At 37.0% G+C, this 16,336-nt stretch overlaps 1 protein-coding gene across 2 annotated transcripts; it reads left to right on the top strand.

The window, feature by feature from the left end:
* Window positions 1-4,192: 4,192 nt before the first annotated feature.
* On the top strand, window positions 4,193-14,084 carry LOC107568202 (fibroblast growth factor receptor substrate 2-like). Of its 2 annotated transcripts, none has more exons than XM_016254129.1 (8): window positions 4,193-4,237; window positions 6,637-6,761; window positions 6,903-6,991; window positions 7,129-7,315; window positions 8,571-8,732; window positions 9,508-9,629; window positions 12,081-12,998; window positions 13,471-14,084. In XM_016254129.1, exons 3-8 carry the CDS (start codon window positions 6,926-6,928, stop codon window positions 13,900-13,902), a joined length of 1,887 nt encoding a protein of 628 aa, XP_016109615.1. In that variant the 5' UTR covers window positions 4,193-4,237; window positions 6,637-6,761; window positions 6,903-6,925; the 3' UTR covers window positions 13,903-14,084. The 2 variants fall into 2 exon arrangements, with proteins under 2 accessions (XP_016109615.1, XP_016109618.1); XM_016254132.1 differs by lacking the exon at window positions 4,193-4,237 and adding an exon at window positions 4,533-4,664.
* Window positions 14,085-16,336: the final 2,252 nt, after the last annotated feature.

Below are 16,336 nucleotides of genomic sequence, written 5' to 3'. Positions count from 1 at the left end.
TTTTATCAGCCTCAGTAAAAAATGATCTGAGGTTAAAAAGGATATGCCATAAGATTGACGTACATTCCTAGCTTACTGTATTATAAATAAGAAAACATTTAAGCAGTCATAATTTTTTTTTTAAATATTAGATATTTGACCTTTTTATGAAAAGACTTCTTTTGTCAAACAGAGAAACATTTTATTTATATATTTTATTTTATATTTATATATTTCTCTTTTTTAGAAAACATTTTTGAAAATAATGATTGTTACCTGATATTTTTCAGAATTTAACATATCCGATATTTCACCCGTTTAAGAAAAGCATCTTTCAGAACGTCAAACATAGAAACCCCCTCAAAATCCTTAATATTTGTGACCCTGGACCACAAAACCTACATTGTAAGTACCCAAATAGCCAAACCATGTAAAACAAACAGCTTATTCTATCCCAGTGATATGCCTCTAACTTCTTCAATTTGAACAAACTTGCAGCAAAGTTGTTGTTGCCTTTTACAGGCTGACAGACATGTAATTGATACCTGATGCTGATGTATCCATTTTCTCTAGTTGTATGCCGTGTCTGAAAAAGACTAAGATTTACAGTAAGGATTCATTTCCTAATTATATTTTATCAGCCTCAGTAAAAAATGATCTGAGGTTAAAAAGGATATGGCATAAGATTGACGTACATTCCTAGCTTACTGTATTATAAATAAGAAAACATTTAAGCAGTCATAATTTTTTTTTTTATATTAGATATTTGACCTTTTTATGAAAAGACTTCTTTTGTCAAACAGAGAAACATTTTATTTATATATTTTATTTTATATTTATATATTTCTCTTTTTTAGAAAACATTTTTGAAAATAATGATTGTTACCTGATATTTTTCAGAATTTAACATATCCGATATTTGACCCGTTTAAGAAAAGCATCTTTCGGAACGTCAAACATAGAAACCCCCTCAAAATCCTTAATATTTGTGACCCTGGACCACAAAACCTACATTGTAAGTACCCAAATAGCCAAAAATACATTGTATGGGTCAAAATTATCGATTTTTCTTTTATGCCAAAAATCATTAGAATATTAAGTAAAGATCATGTTCCATGAAGATATTTTGTATATTTCCAACCATAAATATATCAAAACTTCATTTTTGATTAGTAATATGCATTGCTAAGAACTTCATTTGGACAGCTTTAAAGGTGATTTTCTCAATATTTAGATTTTTTTGCACCCTCAGATTCCAGATTTTCAAATAGTAGTATCTCGGCCAAATATTGTCCAATCCTAATAAACCATACATCAATGGAAAGCTTATTTATTCAGCATGTATAAATCTCAATTTCGAAAAACTGACACTTTTTCTTTTCTGGATAACTTTTGTGGTCCAGGGTCACATTTGTAAAAATAAACAGAATATATATATATATATATATATTAGAAAACATTTAGAAGATAATGATGAAGTTAATGTGTATCCATGGTGCAAGGAAAGTATATAGCACTTCTTACTTAATGGTAAAAGCTTTTTTTTTTGTAGAAAAGGGTATCCCTGTTTTTCAAAAACGTATGAAACTAAAATTAATTTAAAAATGTCGTTTCTAAAAACGGACATGTGTTTTAAGCTAAATGTTAAAAGGCATTATCTTGTTATAAGACGTAGGGCATGCTTATTTTTACATAAACTCATACAAATGGCTCTGAGATTAGCCTAAACGTTTTCCACACTAGCTACATTTCTACTCTTCTTCTATAAGCTCTTAGACAGTTGATGTTAACCAAAGGAATGAACATGGCACAGTTACAAGCGATTCAGAAGTAAAGTTTTAGCCATTTGTCTAATCGTAAAACACCTGTTTGAGAGAATGCTGAACGCATAAATCCAATAGGAATTTGATTCGTCTGTCTTAAATGACTGCAAGGTGGATTTAAACAGAGCTGCTGCCAACACGTCATCGTGTGATGCTCAAACACATTCACACCTCATCTTCTGGTCCTCCAGCATATTCTACCTTCTTGTCGCTCCAGCAGCCCTCGTTGTCTGCCTGAACTCTCACCCTGGTGGTCGGGAAATGTCACAGAGAGGCCCGTGCCGCAGCAAGGGGGCGTTACGGGGAAAAAACAATTGCCTTTATTGTTGTATTTTCACGCATTTCGCGTTTTCTTAATATATATATATATATATATATTAGAAAACATTTAGAAGATAATGATGAAGTTAATGTGTATCCATGGTGCAAGGAAAGTATATAGCACTTCTTACTTAATGGTAAAAGCTTTTTTTTTTGTAGAAAAGGGTATCCCTGTTTTTCAAAAACGTATGAAACTAAAATTAATTTAAAAATGTCGTTTCTAAAAACGGACATGTGTTTTAAGCTAAATGTTAAAAGGCATTATCTTGTTATAAGACGTAGGGCATGCTTATTTTTACATAAACTCATACAAATGGCTCTGAGATTAGCCTAACGTTTTCCACACTAGCTACATTTCTACTCTTCTTCTATAAGCTCTTTGACAGTTGATGTTAACCAAAGGAATGAACATGGCACAGTTACAAGCGATTCAGAAGTAAAGTTTTAGCCATTTGTCTAATCGTAAAACACCTGTTTGAGAGAATGCTGAACGCATAAATCCAATAGGAATTGGATTCGTCTGTCTTAAATGACTGCAAGGTGGATTTAAACAGAGCTGCTGCCAACACGTCATCGTGTGATGCTCAAACACATTCACACCTCATCTTCTGGTCCTCCAGCATATTCTACCTTCTTGTCGCTCCAGCAGCCCTCGTTGTCTGCCTGAACTCTCACCCTGGTGGTCGGGAAATGTCACAGAGAGGCCCGTGCCGCAGCAAGGGGGCGTTACGGGGAAAAAACAATTGCCTTTATTGTTGTATTTTCACGCATTTCGCGTTTTCTTAGTCTTACCACTAGAATAAGCATCAAAAACGACCACCACGCCGACCGCCAAGTCCGATGGTGTAGCATCCAGCGTAGACTGCTGTTCGCATCCTTCATCTGTCTCGTCTCGTATTGCAATCATTGCCAAACATGTGAGTAGCAACCGCAGCTGAATTGTTCTGCAGTAGCCTAAACATGTTTTGATGCTGCTGGTACAGCGCGAGCTCGGTCGCCTCCTGCTCTCATTCATCTCATTAGTTTGCGTGAATGTGCTGTGTTTGATACACAATAGTTACTAGCATCCAGCTGCAAACGGTTAGTGGTAGTATAACACTAACGTTGATACAAAGACTGGAACATAGCGAGCCATCTCCTAGAACACCGCAAGAGTTGCTATTACTGGTTCGACTTGTACTTTGCTTTTCTGTCTGAGCATTAGAGAAGCTAGTCCCGCAGATTTGTGCTGTATTTATCCGGTTTTTCGCCTGATTCTTGGCGGTGATGTGCTACAAGACGTTCAAGTTGCATCTGTTTGTCACTCAGTGTCTATTCGAGAGACCTGCTGCACGAGATTCGGATGTAAGCGTCTGGGTTATTGCATGAACTGCAGACAAAAACACAATTTACCTGGTGCCAAACGCGTCTTGTCCCGCATGACAGACTTCAGAGAATCAAATGTGGATTTCAGGTTCGACTGTGCGAACTGCTGTGTGAGGCACGAAAGGTTGTGTGGCCTGATGTTATGAACTGACATGCTCATAAGAGATCAAATATTCAATGCATTATCAATCTATTATTTCCTTTTTCTGTCTACATTATTCAGATATACTGTGTATGTTAGTTTGGGTGTATGTGGAAAGCAACTTTATGACTGGGCCTTTATGTGATGACAAACTTTATGAATGGATTGCACATGAATGGTACTGAAGAGTCTGGCACACTTTTAAAATGCTGCCATCTTCCATCATTAAACCTTTTGCATTTAATCATGCATGCTTCATTTTGCTGAACAATGTTATGCTGCTGTTTTGAGATGCTCATGATGCTATATTGACCAGTGTGAGTACTGGATTAGTAATTTTGAGTCTGGTTAAATTTGCTATCAATATTAGACATAAAACGGACAACAAATATAACTATACAATGTATTTTTTATTATTATTATATCATGTATATACTATAGAAGTTAATAGTTGAGAAATTTCCTTTAATGTAACATTGGCATTCATAAACTTAGAATTTCTCTCTCTCACTCTGTTTAATGTCATTCATTTTGACCTGCTTAGAAATAAAATTAAGATTCACATCCTTCATCTGTCTCGTCTCGTATTGCAATCATTGCCAAACATGTGAGTAGCAACCGCAGCTGAATTGTTCTGCAGTAGCCTAAACATGTTTTGATGCTGCTGGTACAGCGCGAGCTCGGTCGCCTCCTGCACTCATTCATCTCATTAGTTTGCGTGAATGTGCTGTGTTTGATACACAATAGTTACTAGCATCCAGCTGCAAACGGTTAGTGGTAGTATAACACTAACGTTGATACAAAGACTGGAACATAGCGAGCCATCTCCTAGAACACCGCAAGAGTTGCTATTACTGGTTCGACTTGTACTTTGCTTTTCTGTCTGAGCATTAGAGAAGCTAGTCCCGCAGATTTGTGCTGTATTTATCCGGTTTTTCGCCTGATTCTTGGCGGTGATGTGCTACAAGACGTTCAAGTTGCATCTGTTTGTCACTCAGTGTCTATTCGAGAGACCTGCTGCACGAGATTCGGATGTAAGCGTCTGGGTTATTGCATGAACTGCAGACAAAAACACAATTTACCTGGTGCCAAACGCGTCTTGTCCCGCATGACAGACTTCAGAGAATCAAATGTGGATTTCAGGTTCGACTGTGCGAACTGCTGTGTGAGGCACGAAAGGTTGTGTGGCCTGATGTTATGAACTGACATGCTCATAAGAGATCAAATATTCAATGCATTATCAATCTATTATTTCCTTTTTCTGTCTACATTATTCAGATATACTGTGTATGTTAGTTTGGGTGTATGTGGAAAGCAACTTTATGACTGGGCCTTTATGTGATGACAAACTTTATGAATGGATTGCACATGAATGGTACTGAAGAGTCTGGCACACTTTTAAAATGCTGCCATCTTCCATCATTAAACCTTTTGCATTTAATCATGCATGCTTCATTTTGCTGAACAATGTTATGCTGCTGTTTTGAGATGCTCATGATGCTATATTGACCAGTGTGAGTACTGGATTAGTAATTTTGAGTCTGGTTAAATTTGCTATCAATATTAGACATAAAACGGACAACAAATATAACTATACAATGTATTTTTTATTATTATTATATCATGTATATACTATAGAAGTTAATAGTTGAGAAATTTCCTTTAATGTAACATTGGCATTCATAAACTTAGAATTTCTCTCTCTCACTCTGTTTAATGTCATTCATTTTGACCTGCTTAGAAATAAAATTAAGATTCAGTTAATGAAAGGCTGTAAAATCATGTTTATTGGAACAGAGATTCTATTAGATAGGATTTTGTGGTTATTACAGACTAAGTAAAGACGCCTGTTGGAATTTTGTCTGTGGGTTTTAATATAATAGATGAACACAACACAGAGACAAAAATCCATGTTTTAAACATTATGGAAGAATAACATGCACTTGTTTAATATAAGAAGACCATACATTAATTTTGACAGGACCTGGTAGAAATAAAATAATGATTAAATTCATGAAAGGGTCTAAAATCATGTTTATAGGAACAGAGATTCTATTAGATGGGAGTTAGCGGTCTTTCCACACTTAGAGAAAGTAGAGACACCTGTTGGAATTTTGTCTGTGGGTTTTAATATAATAATGCATCCTTACAGAACCTTAACTAAGCAAAGATTTACTACAGACACAGTAATACAGCAATGCATGAATATGGTACTCTGTACTCATAGAGGTATTTGTGTACTTTGTGTTTGGATAGATTCATAACATCGACACAAAACCTCATATATATATATATAAAATAAAGCAAATACGAAAACCTAACTTTTGTGTGGTGAGATCATGCACTTAAAAGTTGCATTTTTTCTGCATTTTCCATGTGTTTCTACATGTCGGCATAATTTTTACATTAAAGGGATACTTCATTCAAAAACTAAAATTATTTCATTATTTACTCACCCTCATGTTGTTCCAAACCTGTATGAATTTCTTTTCATAGATATTTTGAAGAATGTTGGTAACCATACAGCTGCTGGTAGCCATTTACTTCCATTATATTTTTTTTATATACTGTGGAAGTCAATGTCTACCAGCAACTGTTTGATTACCAACATTCTTCAAAATATCTTGAGGATGAGTAAATGATGACAGAATTTACATTTTTTGGGTGAACTATCCCTTTAAATTGGAATAGCACAGAACTGATTTTTTCTTTTACTTTTCTTTGCTGAAGCCACCTGAAATATAGATGGTGCTTATCAGTTATTTTATCTAAGTAGCTTTCTGTGCATATCTTATAGGCTGAAGGTGAAACCAGTTGTAGGCTGATTCCACTTGAGAATAAGATTCCCAGTATAAAGTAATTAAATTTTATTTATCCAGTGGGAGTCAGAGGAGACAGAGCAACTCCATTCCCTGTATCTTAATCACAGCTCAGGCCTTTTTGAGAAAGAGGACAGTATACTCAAAGGATTGTACATCAAGTCCTTTCTTTTTCTCTGCTTCATAGGAAAAATGAAACATTTGCGCCCTGGGACTGGATGCTCTTACCAGCACACCCCTCTTCCACCATGACACCCAGCAGAGGATTCTGGGATTGACACAAGCATCACTCCCACTGATGGCCTGGACCAGGTGAGCATATAAGCGCTCTTTTTGTCTTCAGTCATCTCTTCATGCATTACCTATTTATTTTACTTAAAACAGTGTTTGCTTATTAACTTTCAGTTGTCTCCATAGTCCCAGCAATATATCATCTGTTTGTTCCTGTTTAAGGTTTCAGCTGGCCTGCTGAAGCTATGGGGAGCTGCTGGAGCTGTCTATACAGAGACGCTATCCAAGACAACCATCTCAACAAATTTAAGGTGCATTTCACAAGACACATTCTGATAAAAACAAACCTTAAAAAAGCAGTGTGGCAGTAATTATACATTTTAAGTGCAACATTTGAGAATAGTTTGCCTAGTAGAGTATTGCTATGATAACCTGTTATGTCTGGCAGGTGACTAATGTGGACGATGAGGGGAATGAGTTGGGCTCAGGAACCATGGAGCTCACACAGACAGAGCTCATTCTGCACACACGCAAACGTGATGCCATCCGGTGGCCATACCTTTGCCTGCGTCGATACGGTTACGATTCCAACCTCTTCTCTTTCGAGAGTGGCCGTCGATGTCAGACAGGACAAGGTGAGATGATTTTTATTTCTACTTTGTGCAGATTTAAGACTAAATTGTGTGTAAAGCAAATACCAAAACCTTCTGTGAACCTTTTATATTTGGTGGATGATTTGGCTACTTAAATGGATAGTTCACCCAAAAATAAAGATTCTGTTATAATTTACTCATCCTCATGTTGTCAAACCCATTAGACTTTGGTTAATCTTTGAAACACAAATTAAGATAGTTGTAATGAAACCTGAGAGTTTTCTGTCCCTCTATTGAAAGTGCAAGTAACATAATCTTAAAAGATAAAAAAAAAAGTAATAAAGGCCATCATAAAACAAATCCATATGAATCGAGCAGTTTAATCCATATCTTGTGACAAGATACGATTGCTTTGAATGGTATGATTTAATTTAGGCTTTTATTTATTTATTTGATTTGATTTAATTTAGGTTTTTATTTACATCTAAACAATGATCACATATATACATACATACACACACACGTATTGCAAACATGGAAGCTTATGCTGACAAGGATTGTTCTAGCACATGACGCACAAGTGACACACACACACAAGCTTCTGTGTTTGCCACATGTGATTTGCTATATTTGCTATATTTATCATATAAAGTGATCGTATCTCTTCACAAGACTTGGATTAAATCCCTTGATTCATATGAATTTGTCTCACAACACCTTTATAAACTTTTTTTTATCTTTTGGTGGTAACACTTTAGTTTAGGGACCAATTCTCACTATTAACCAGTTGTTTATTAGCATGCATATTGGCTGTTTATTAGTACTTATTTCTGCATGACCATATTTTAAATCCTTTAACCTTACCCCATACCTAGAATTTACAACTAACTTGATAGCTATTAATAGGCAGCAAATTAGGAGTTTATTGAGTCAAAAGACTTAGTTAATAATTAGTTAATAGTGAGAATTAGTCCCCAAACTAAAGTATGACCGATTTGGTTACCTGGACTTTCAATGCAGGGACAGAAACCTCTCAGGTTTCATTAAAAATATATTAATTTTCCAATGGGTTTGGAACGACATGAGGGTGAGTAAATTTCAATTTTTAGGTGAACTACCCTTTTTAATGTGTCTTGTAGTAATATTGGTTATAATTAAATTAAGTTCAGTTTAATGCTTTCATCCTAATTTAGGATTTGTGTGCCAATATATTTTTGCACCTTCCCCATGCATGAAAGTAACACTCCACCTATGCATTTATTATTATTGTTTTGCTATTTTCTTGCATGTTTGACAGGGATCTTTGCATTCAAGTGTTCTCGTGCAGAAGAGATTTTCAATCTGCTGCAGGAGTTGATGCAATGTAACAGCATCAATGTGGTGGAGGAGCCCATGATCATGACCCGACCTGGGCATGCACCAGAGATGGACATGCCTCGAACTCCACAGACACCCAATAGTGAGTTGAAATATCTACACACTTGACCACACAGGGTTTCATATATACATATATGTGTAAAACAAAACTGTAGTCATCAGTTGATCAGTCTTTACTGTTTTAATAGGGTCAAAATATTTGAACAGTGGGATCATGATAGATATCAGTTATGAAATATGGATAGACAAGTTAATTATGTCACGTCAACAGTATTGCTTTTTTTAGCAGTAGAATTTAAATGCCTAGCCACCTGTATTTACATATTTTCACACTCCATTCATTAAATGTCTCTCACAACATTATTTTTATTTTCAGGTGTGCTGTGAAGCATTGACATTTCTGTCATAACATTGACATTATGAGATTTTTATAACATATGTAACTAGTCATCATTTTAGCTTTTTGGAATTCAAGTTTATTTGTATAGCGCTTTCACAATACATGCTGTTTCAAAGCAGCTTTACAGAAAATGCTTGTTTCAATGTTACAATTCACTTAAATAGTCATAGTGAATTTTTGAAAGCATATCTATTCTATGTAGGTATGTATAATTATTTTAAAGACCCCAAAGAAACAAAATTGGAGTTTTGTGGCTTTTATTCTGTTAGCATTAGGCTTTTGCTAGACAGGCCATTGAGGTCATAGGTAAAATGGTCCAAAAATATTGATGACTCATTTCACACATGTTCTTGATGACATACAGTATCTTGCCCACATATAAACAGAATGTAGCTTATAGGAGGAAGACCTAAATGTTACCTGCTTATGTGTACTGTGCTTTGGTCTTTTTGTGTAGCCCCTGCATTCCCAATGCAGAGTTTTCCTAATGGATTCCCAGGATACCCAATCAGTGCAGACTCATCGCAGCCCTCTCTCACCAACGACCACAGACACAGCCTCATGGGACTGGATAACCATGTGAGAACAAACACCTGCCTTTGCATGTTAATAATACACCCACAACAATAGGTGGCGCCAAATACGCATAAAACGAGTGTGCCATGAAATATGTAATGTAATGCGTGTTGTAAAGATCGCGAGTAAAAACAAAAGAAAAAGAAAACCTTACAGCTGCACGAGTCGTGACTGTCACGTTAGCCTGATGGGACCAAACTCCCTTTGTGATTTTAAAACGTAAGACAGTACCCAGATTTGAAGACTACAGTAAGATTTAACTTCTACTGTTAATAAGATTTTGGTAGGCTTCTATTAGATGGATAGCCTAAATGTCCTAATTCATGTTTTTTTTTAAATGGTATATCAAAAAGTGTATATATTTTTTTATGTGATTGTTGGTACAGTTTATACCATACTTTCAAAACAAAAATTAAAATAGGAAAAATATGCAATATGAAAATAATTGAAGACAAAATGTGTTCTACCAAGAAAAAACAAGATTTGGTTTTTAAAAAGCCTTTTTCCAAAAGGTACATCTGGAAAAAGGGGGGTAGTCTTATATTCGGGCCAATACGGTAATTACTTATACTGTCTTTTTACGAGTTGCATTGCATCGTGCCGCGATAACATAATACCATGTCTGCATTTGTGATCGGAAAAACGACAAACAACAAGCGCCACTCTACACTGCTCAAAACTCACGTTTGAATCATCAGTGGCAAATCCTTTAAATATGAAAACGTACTTACAGGCTGTGAGTCTGCATTATTTGTCAGCGTCATAGACTGTATAGGGTCAGCATGCGTGCCGAAGGGGAAACAGGGGAACTGAATTAACCGGAACTCTGGCATTGTAGGCTATTCTCCCAGGAAACAGTCCTCCTCCTCCGTAAAATGCAAATCTTCCCACACAGTGACGTAGACATGTGGGGGCATGTTTAAACGAGGCGTTTTAGGAGGGCGTGGACGAGTCTTAACTTTTATAAAGAATATCTCTTTGGGTTTGAGACTTTAGTCTTTGCAATTTTAGGGATCTTATCTATGCACGAACAGCTTGTAACACTCCAAAGAGAAAGAAAAACTTGAAATCGCATCATATGACCCCTTTTAAGTAAATGACACTTGATTTGATGTTGCGTTATCTAATGCAGTTGACATTAATATGTGTAAGTGTCTTAAATAAATAAAAAATGCTTTTAAGGGCTTTGTACGTTTGAATAATAATATTACTTAACTTGAAATTAATTAGATGAATTGGACCCTTTTGACGTTTCTGGGGTTCTCAGAAGCAGGAGTCATTATAGATTGGTAAACTTCTCTAGTGGTGATTGGAAACAACTATAATTTTTGCATTTCCATTCACCCCAAAGAAAAAAATCCATGAGAGCGTTTCTATGACTTTCCATAAGAGGAAAAAAAAATATTGCAGACCGATTATGTTTGTTAGAAGAGAAAAAGTTGTCAAATTTGCTGTCACTTCCTTAGCCACTGTATTAGAAACACTCACACAGCAGAATTAACCAGTTTTCATTCATTTAATGCCAAGGTAATAAAACGCAAAGTATAGTGTTATTGTTACGGAGCTGACGAGATGAGAGGCGTGCGGCTCCATGTGCAAGCTTTTATTAATAAACAATGTCAAAAACACAGGCAGGGTCGAACAACAGCAAACGGGTATGGCACAGGCAAGACAAAAGAGCAATCCTAAACGGGCTTGAGTCAGACGACAGCAAACATAATCCAGAGGGTTTGACAAGAGGGGTAATCCGTAAATGTGAGCATAAGGCCAGGCGAGGAGCAAACACAGTCCGAAACAGCAAGCAAAGGGTTAATCCAAGATACATGGCAAGAATCAGGAACCAGGAAAACAGGCAAGGCAAGACTATGACTATGACTATGACTATGACTATGACTATGACTATGACTATGACTATGAAAAATAGGGCAGGCTCCGTAAAGTAGCTATCAAAGTGATAAACGCTAAACAATACTCGGCATTGAATGGTGGTGTGAGACTGATTTATATAGTGTATGTTATTGGTAGCAGCTGTGTGTGATTGGTTTCAGGTGAGCTTGTGATTAGTGCAATGGAGCATGGGAAATGTAGTCCAGGGTGATGTGTAACAGTCTGTGTAGTGTGAGAGTCCATGTGGAGAGCGGGTGACCTCTGGTGGTGAGAGAACGGAAGTTTATAGACTGGATTCGTGACAGTTATAAATCTACATAATTTTCTTTAAATGAAAACATAAAAAACTCTTTTAGATTTACGATATTATCTGTGGAAACACGTCATCACAGTCTGTAATAAGAGTCTATTTACAAATGGACAGTTCAGAACCTTTGCTTCAAAAGTGGAACACTTTATCTTTTTCCAGGTGTTAAAATGTTAATAATGTAAAATTTAGTCCAGGTAAATAGTGTGCCATCAGTCATATAAACATCAATTTAACTACCTTTTCTCGTTTGTTTCCAGACCCATACATATGTGAATACAGTGGGCATGGAAACTGACCTCTCAAGCCGCCACTGTGTCCACACCCTGCCCGAAGTGCGGCCCACCACCTTCCCGGAAACCTCAACTACCACCACCATACGTGGGGGCCCAGTCCCAGGCCAGCCCAGCATGCACTGTTGCTCCCTGGACGACCCTCACAAAGACCCTCAGGTCTTCCTCCAGCCTGGAGCCCAGGAGGTGAAGTTCATGTTAGGCCCGACCCCAGCACAGCGCCACCTAATGGAAAGAGACAGAGACCGCCACATCACTCACCCGATTCGAGCACCAGACGGCAGCTCCGAAACAGAAGGAGAGGAGACTCCGTCCGTACACATGTGCAACACGCACACTTACCACCATTGTCATCATCTAATCCACCGACACCCTAGCATGGAGCCTTGCCCGGAAAGCCAGCTGACATATGAAAATATCAATGGACTCCGTGGGGCACGTAGGCAAAGGCTGAGTCCGAGCACTGTGTCTCAATCTCAGTCTTTGGGCTCCAGTAGTAGTAGCAGCACCACCGGTGATTCCCGCACACACACGCATCCGCACTCCCTCCCGCTCACGCACACACACGCTTCCCCGCTGCCTCCACAGGGATATGGGTGTGACCGGGGAATGGGGGTTGGTGGTCATCGGCGCACCGCGTTGCTCAACTATGAGAACCTTCCGTCACTCCCCCCGGTTTGGGAATATCGTGCGCTTCAGCGTGAGGAAGAAGAGGATCAGGATGAAGACGAGGATGAGGACGAGTATGAGGAGGAAGAGGAAGAAGAATATGATGAGTATGAGTATTCCGAAGGGCCCGCAACCCCAAATGGATACCATCAAGATAGTGGTGGCAGCGGTGGGATTCATCGTGATGCCCTGCAGAACTATGTCAACACTGAACAGGTGCATCAACAAGAGCATGAGCAAATACATGTAGAGAATATGCCAAATCTAATTCCAGGGTAATATCAGGGAATTGTAAAATACTGATTTCCAGGCCTGGGAAGTTATGTGAATAAGTTAAATTTCATAAATATACAAAAAAAGTTTAAAATATATATATATATATATTTTATTATATTTATATGAATATTGAACATATATGAATTCATCGACTATAATAAAATTACAAATTAAATATAAAAAAATATTTTATTATAAAATTATAATGCAAAGTAAATACAATAATAATAATAATTTTATAAATGTCAGTTAAATTTCTAGAGTGAATATTTATTTATATAGTTGTGCTTAGCTCTAAAATAATTAAATTGGCTAGTTATTGCTCTTTGAAAGTTCAGTCTGTATAAAATTATTTAAAAAAAATGTATTGACTAGTAATACTGAAATGTACTTACTTGCAAACTCTTAACAGCTACAGGCTCCAACACATCTTCGTCACGCTTGCCCTCCCCACCCTCACCCGCCTGAGAGGGCCAACCGGGTTTTCAACTTCGACTTCAGACGTCAGCGAGTGGGACGTGGCAGCGCCACCTGCGAGCAGCACAGCCGTCACCCGCCTCCTCCTCCTCCCTCTCGCCAGCTCAACTACATCCAGGTGGACCTGGAGGGTGAGCCCTCCGGTTACTCGGGACATGGAGGAGGGGCTCCGGTACCACAGAGACCTCCTCCCCTCAAACGTGGCATGGCTGCCGCCGCAGCAGCTCCGTCCTCCCGCCGAGGAGAATGCTACGCCGTGATTGACCTAAAGAAGACAGCAGCCATGTCCAACCTACAGAAGGCTCTCCCTCGGGATGACGGCACATCACGGAAGACACGCCACAACAGTACCGACTTGCCTCTGTGAGAGGGAAAAAGAGAGTTACAGGTATGACAGGAATACAAATGAGGGAAAATGTTCATTAAAGAAAGTTTTGGTGGTATTTTCCTCCCACCATTATAGTGAAGCCTCTATTTTCTCATTTTCTACACTCATACCAACTGCTGCTTGATGAAATAGTAACTCCATTGAGTAGAACATTGAACATTTTATTTAATTTTTTCTCACATTTTGCGTGGGAAGGTTGGGAGATGATAGTTGACTACTTATCACCGTTGTTTTTGGTTGCTGTCTGGGCTTTGGGCCAAAGAATTGGGTTCTGCAACAATCTGGAAACAATCTGTAGTGTCTTAATCCTTTTTCAGTTTTGTTTTGTTTGTTTGTTTTTTATATTTGTCATTTATGGTTTGTTGATTTAAAGGGATAGGTCACCCAAAAACTAAAGACAGTGGTCTGCTAGATAACTAAAATATCGTATATATTTTGAGTGATATTAAGATGAATAGATGATTTTTAGGTGAACTATTCCTTTTATTCCTTTTCAGTAAGGCAGCATAGTATTTTGACACTTGAGCAGAACGGACTTGAAACCACCATAAGTGTTTCATTACCACATGTAAGATACTCCAGCAGTCTCTCTCATTGTCTGTTTCAGTTCCCATATGTAGCTATGTGGAGGCTGCAACAAGGATGAAGAGAGCTAATTGTTCAGTATTTGTATGCCACTTGATTCTTTTATCCCCAGGAATTGATTTGATCAATTCAGTTTGCACTTATTGGTCTCAAATTGTAACTGAGCCTCCCGTTATTTCATAATTCCCCACTAAGTTATGGCAAAATAAAGTTTACACAATTAAAAGTAATTCTTCAGAACATGATCCATTGTATCTCTTTGGGTTTGTGGTGGTTTTGAAATAGAGAATTCTATGTTTTAAAGTGCTCTGTTTTGAGTACTAAATCCAGACTTCGGCCCAGCAAAACACATGGAAAGGGAGGATAATTCTGATCCAAATATGAGCTTATTTTGTTCAGTATCTGCTCAAGCTTTTGCTCTTAGCACCATTGATAGTCCTTTTTTTATTGTACAATTTTTTCTCTTTTCCAATCAGAACATGGTCAGATATCAGATTTCACAGAAATTGAAAGGAAAGAGCAATTTAAAACAGACGTTTGCATTGAAAAGTAAGTAAATAAATATTTTCAAGTAAAAAAAAAAAAGTTAAAGTATGATACAATAAAAAAACTGCTATTCTCACATCCCCAAAGTGACAATATACCTGAGAGTGACAAATCTCTGAATCCGAGAGTGTATTTATGTACATCTATGTTTTGTAAAGCTACGTAAAGCACCATATGCATATTCAGAGGTAAGAATGTTAATTATTTTTTTATATCTTAAAAAGTATGCCAGGAATCATGAGGCAAAACATATTTATTTAATTTCTAATTATTTATCTATCTAGCTGTCTGTTAGTTTATTTATTAATTTATTTATTGTTTCATATTTGAATTATTCGTACAAGTAGATGACATGTTGTTAAATTGGTCGTTTTAGAGATACCAAAGGTGGTATGGGAGACCACAGAATCTACCTTGGTATTAGTTAATGTCTTTTTTAAACTGCAGTTTCATGTTGAATAATAACTGTATTTGAACATATTGTGCCAAAAATATAATGATATCACTGAAATATGTGCCATTGGTAAATGTTGAATTTTAGGGCTAACAATCAGCAAAATGTAAAACATAAATGCAGCTGTTCTTTACAATTACATCATGATCAGTTCAGGGCTTGATAATATTTTGTCTATAAGTACACTAAAAAACTAGACATGTCAGTGTATTCCCAGTGAAATCCCATTGTATCTATCCTAATTAGTTAAAGGTGATATTTTATAGTCTCTAACATTACTGCTGTTTTTCATTGGAATTTCATAGATCAGCTATTTTTATAACACATTTAGTGTTCTAATATGGTTATGCATATTTTGTTTTTCAATTTTAGCATTTGCATTCTTATGGTTGTTTATTCAGCCCTAAAATGAATTTATCTCTCACCAACGATACTGATGTAGCTATACATTTCTGATGTTATGAAAATTTTGCTAGGGACCTCCAAGAGCTGAGGTTTTTATCTTACTTGCTGGGCGTGGATGTAGACCCAGTTTTTCAAAATCTTACTGGCAGCCATATTGTTCTGAGCGCAGGGCTTTGTGGGCCTATTGTACACATATTTTTTAGCAAAAAGTTGATCATAACTGATATCTTATAGGAATATCTAATGTGAGATGGGTTGTACTTACTATTTTAAGTCCATTGGAAACTAACGACATCACAGTAGATTTAAATGTTTTGCCAGAAGCCATAATTGAAAGAAAATATTTTATGGGTCAGGTACCAGTATCTTATTTTTTAAGGAAAAGAGTAATAAATGTGATTTATTTTTCTATCACCAAAATTT

This window comes from Sinocyclocheilus grahami, unplaced genomic scaffold (assembly GCF_001515645.1).
Source record: "Sinocyclocheilus grahami isolate Dianchi unplaced genomic scaffold, SAMN03320097.WGS_v1.1 scaffold1224.1, whole genome shotgun sequence".
Taxonomy (NCBI): domain Eukaryota; kingdom Metazoa; phylum Chordata; class Actinopteri; order Cypriniformes; family Cyprinidae; genus Sinocyclocheilus; species Sinocyclocheilus grahami.
The sequence above is the reverse complement of the archived record's forward strand: the minus strand, read 5'-3'. Positions and strand labels throughout refer to the sequence as shown.

Bases quoted from the DNA above. Each gene is read 5' to 3' on its own strand.
- LOC107568202 (XM_016254129.1), top strand. From the start codon at position 6,926: ATGGGGAGCTGCTGGAGCTGTCTATACAGAGACGCTATCCAAGACAAC. The intron at 6,992-7,128 runs GTGCATTTCACA...TATGTCTGGCAG, and splicing joins ACCATCTCAACAAATTTAAG to GTGACTAATGTGGACGATGA. The intron at 9,630-12,080 runs GTGAGAACAAAC...GTTTGTTTCCAG, and splicing joins TCATGGGACTGGATAACCAT to ACCCATACATATGTGAATAC.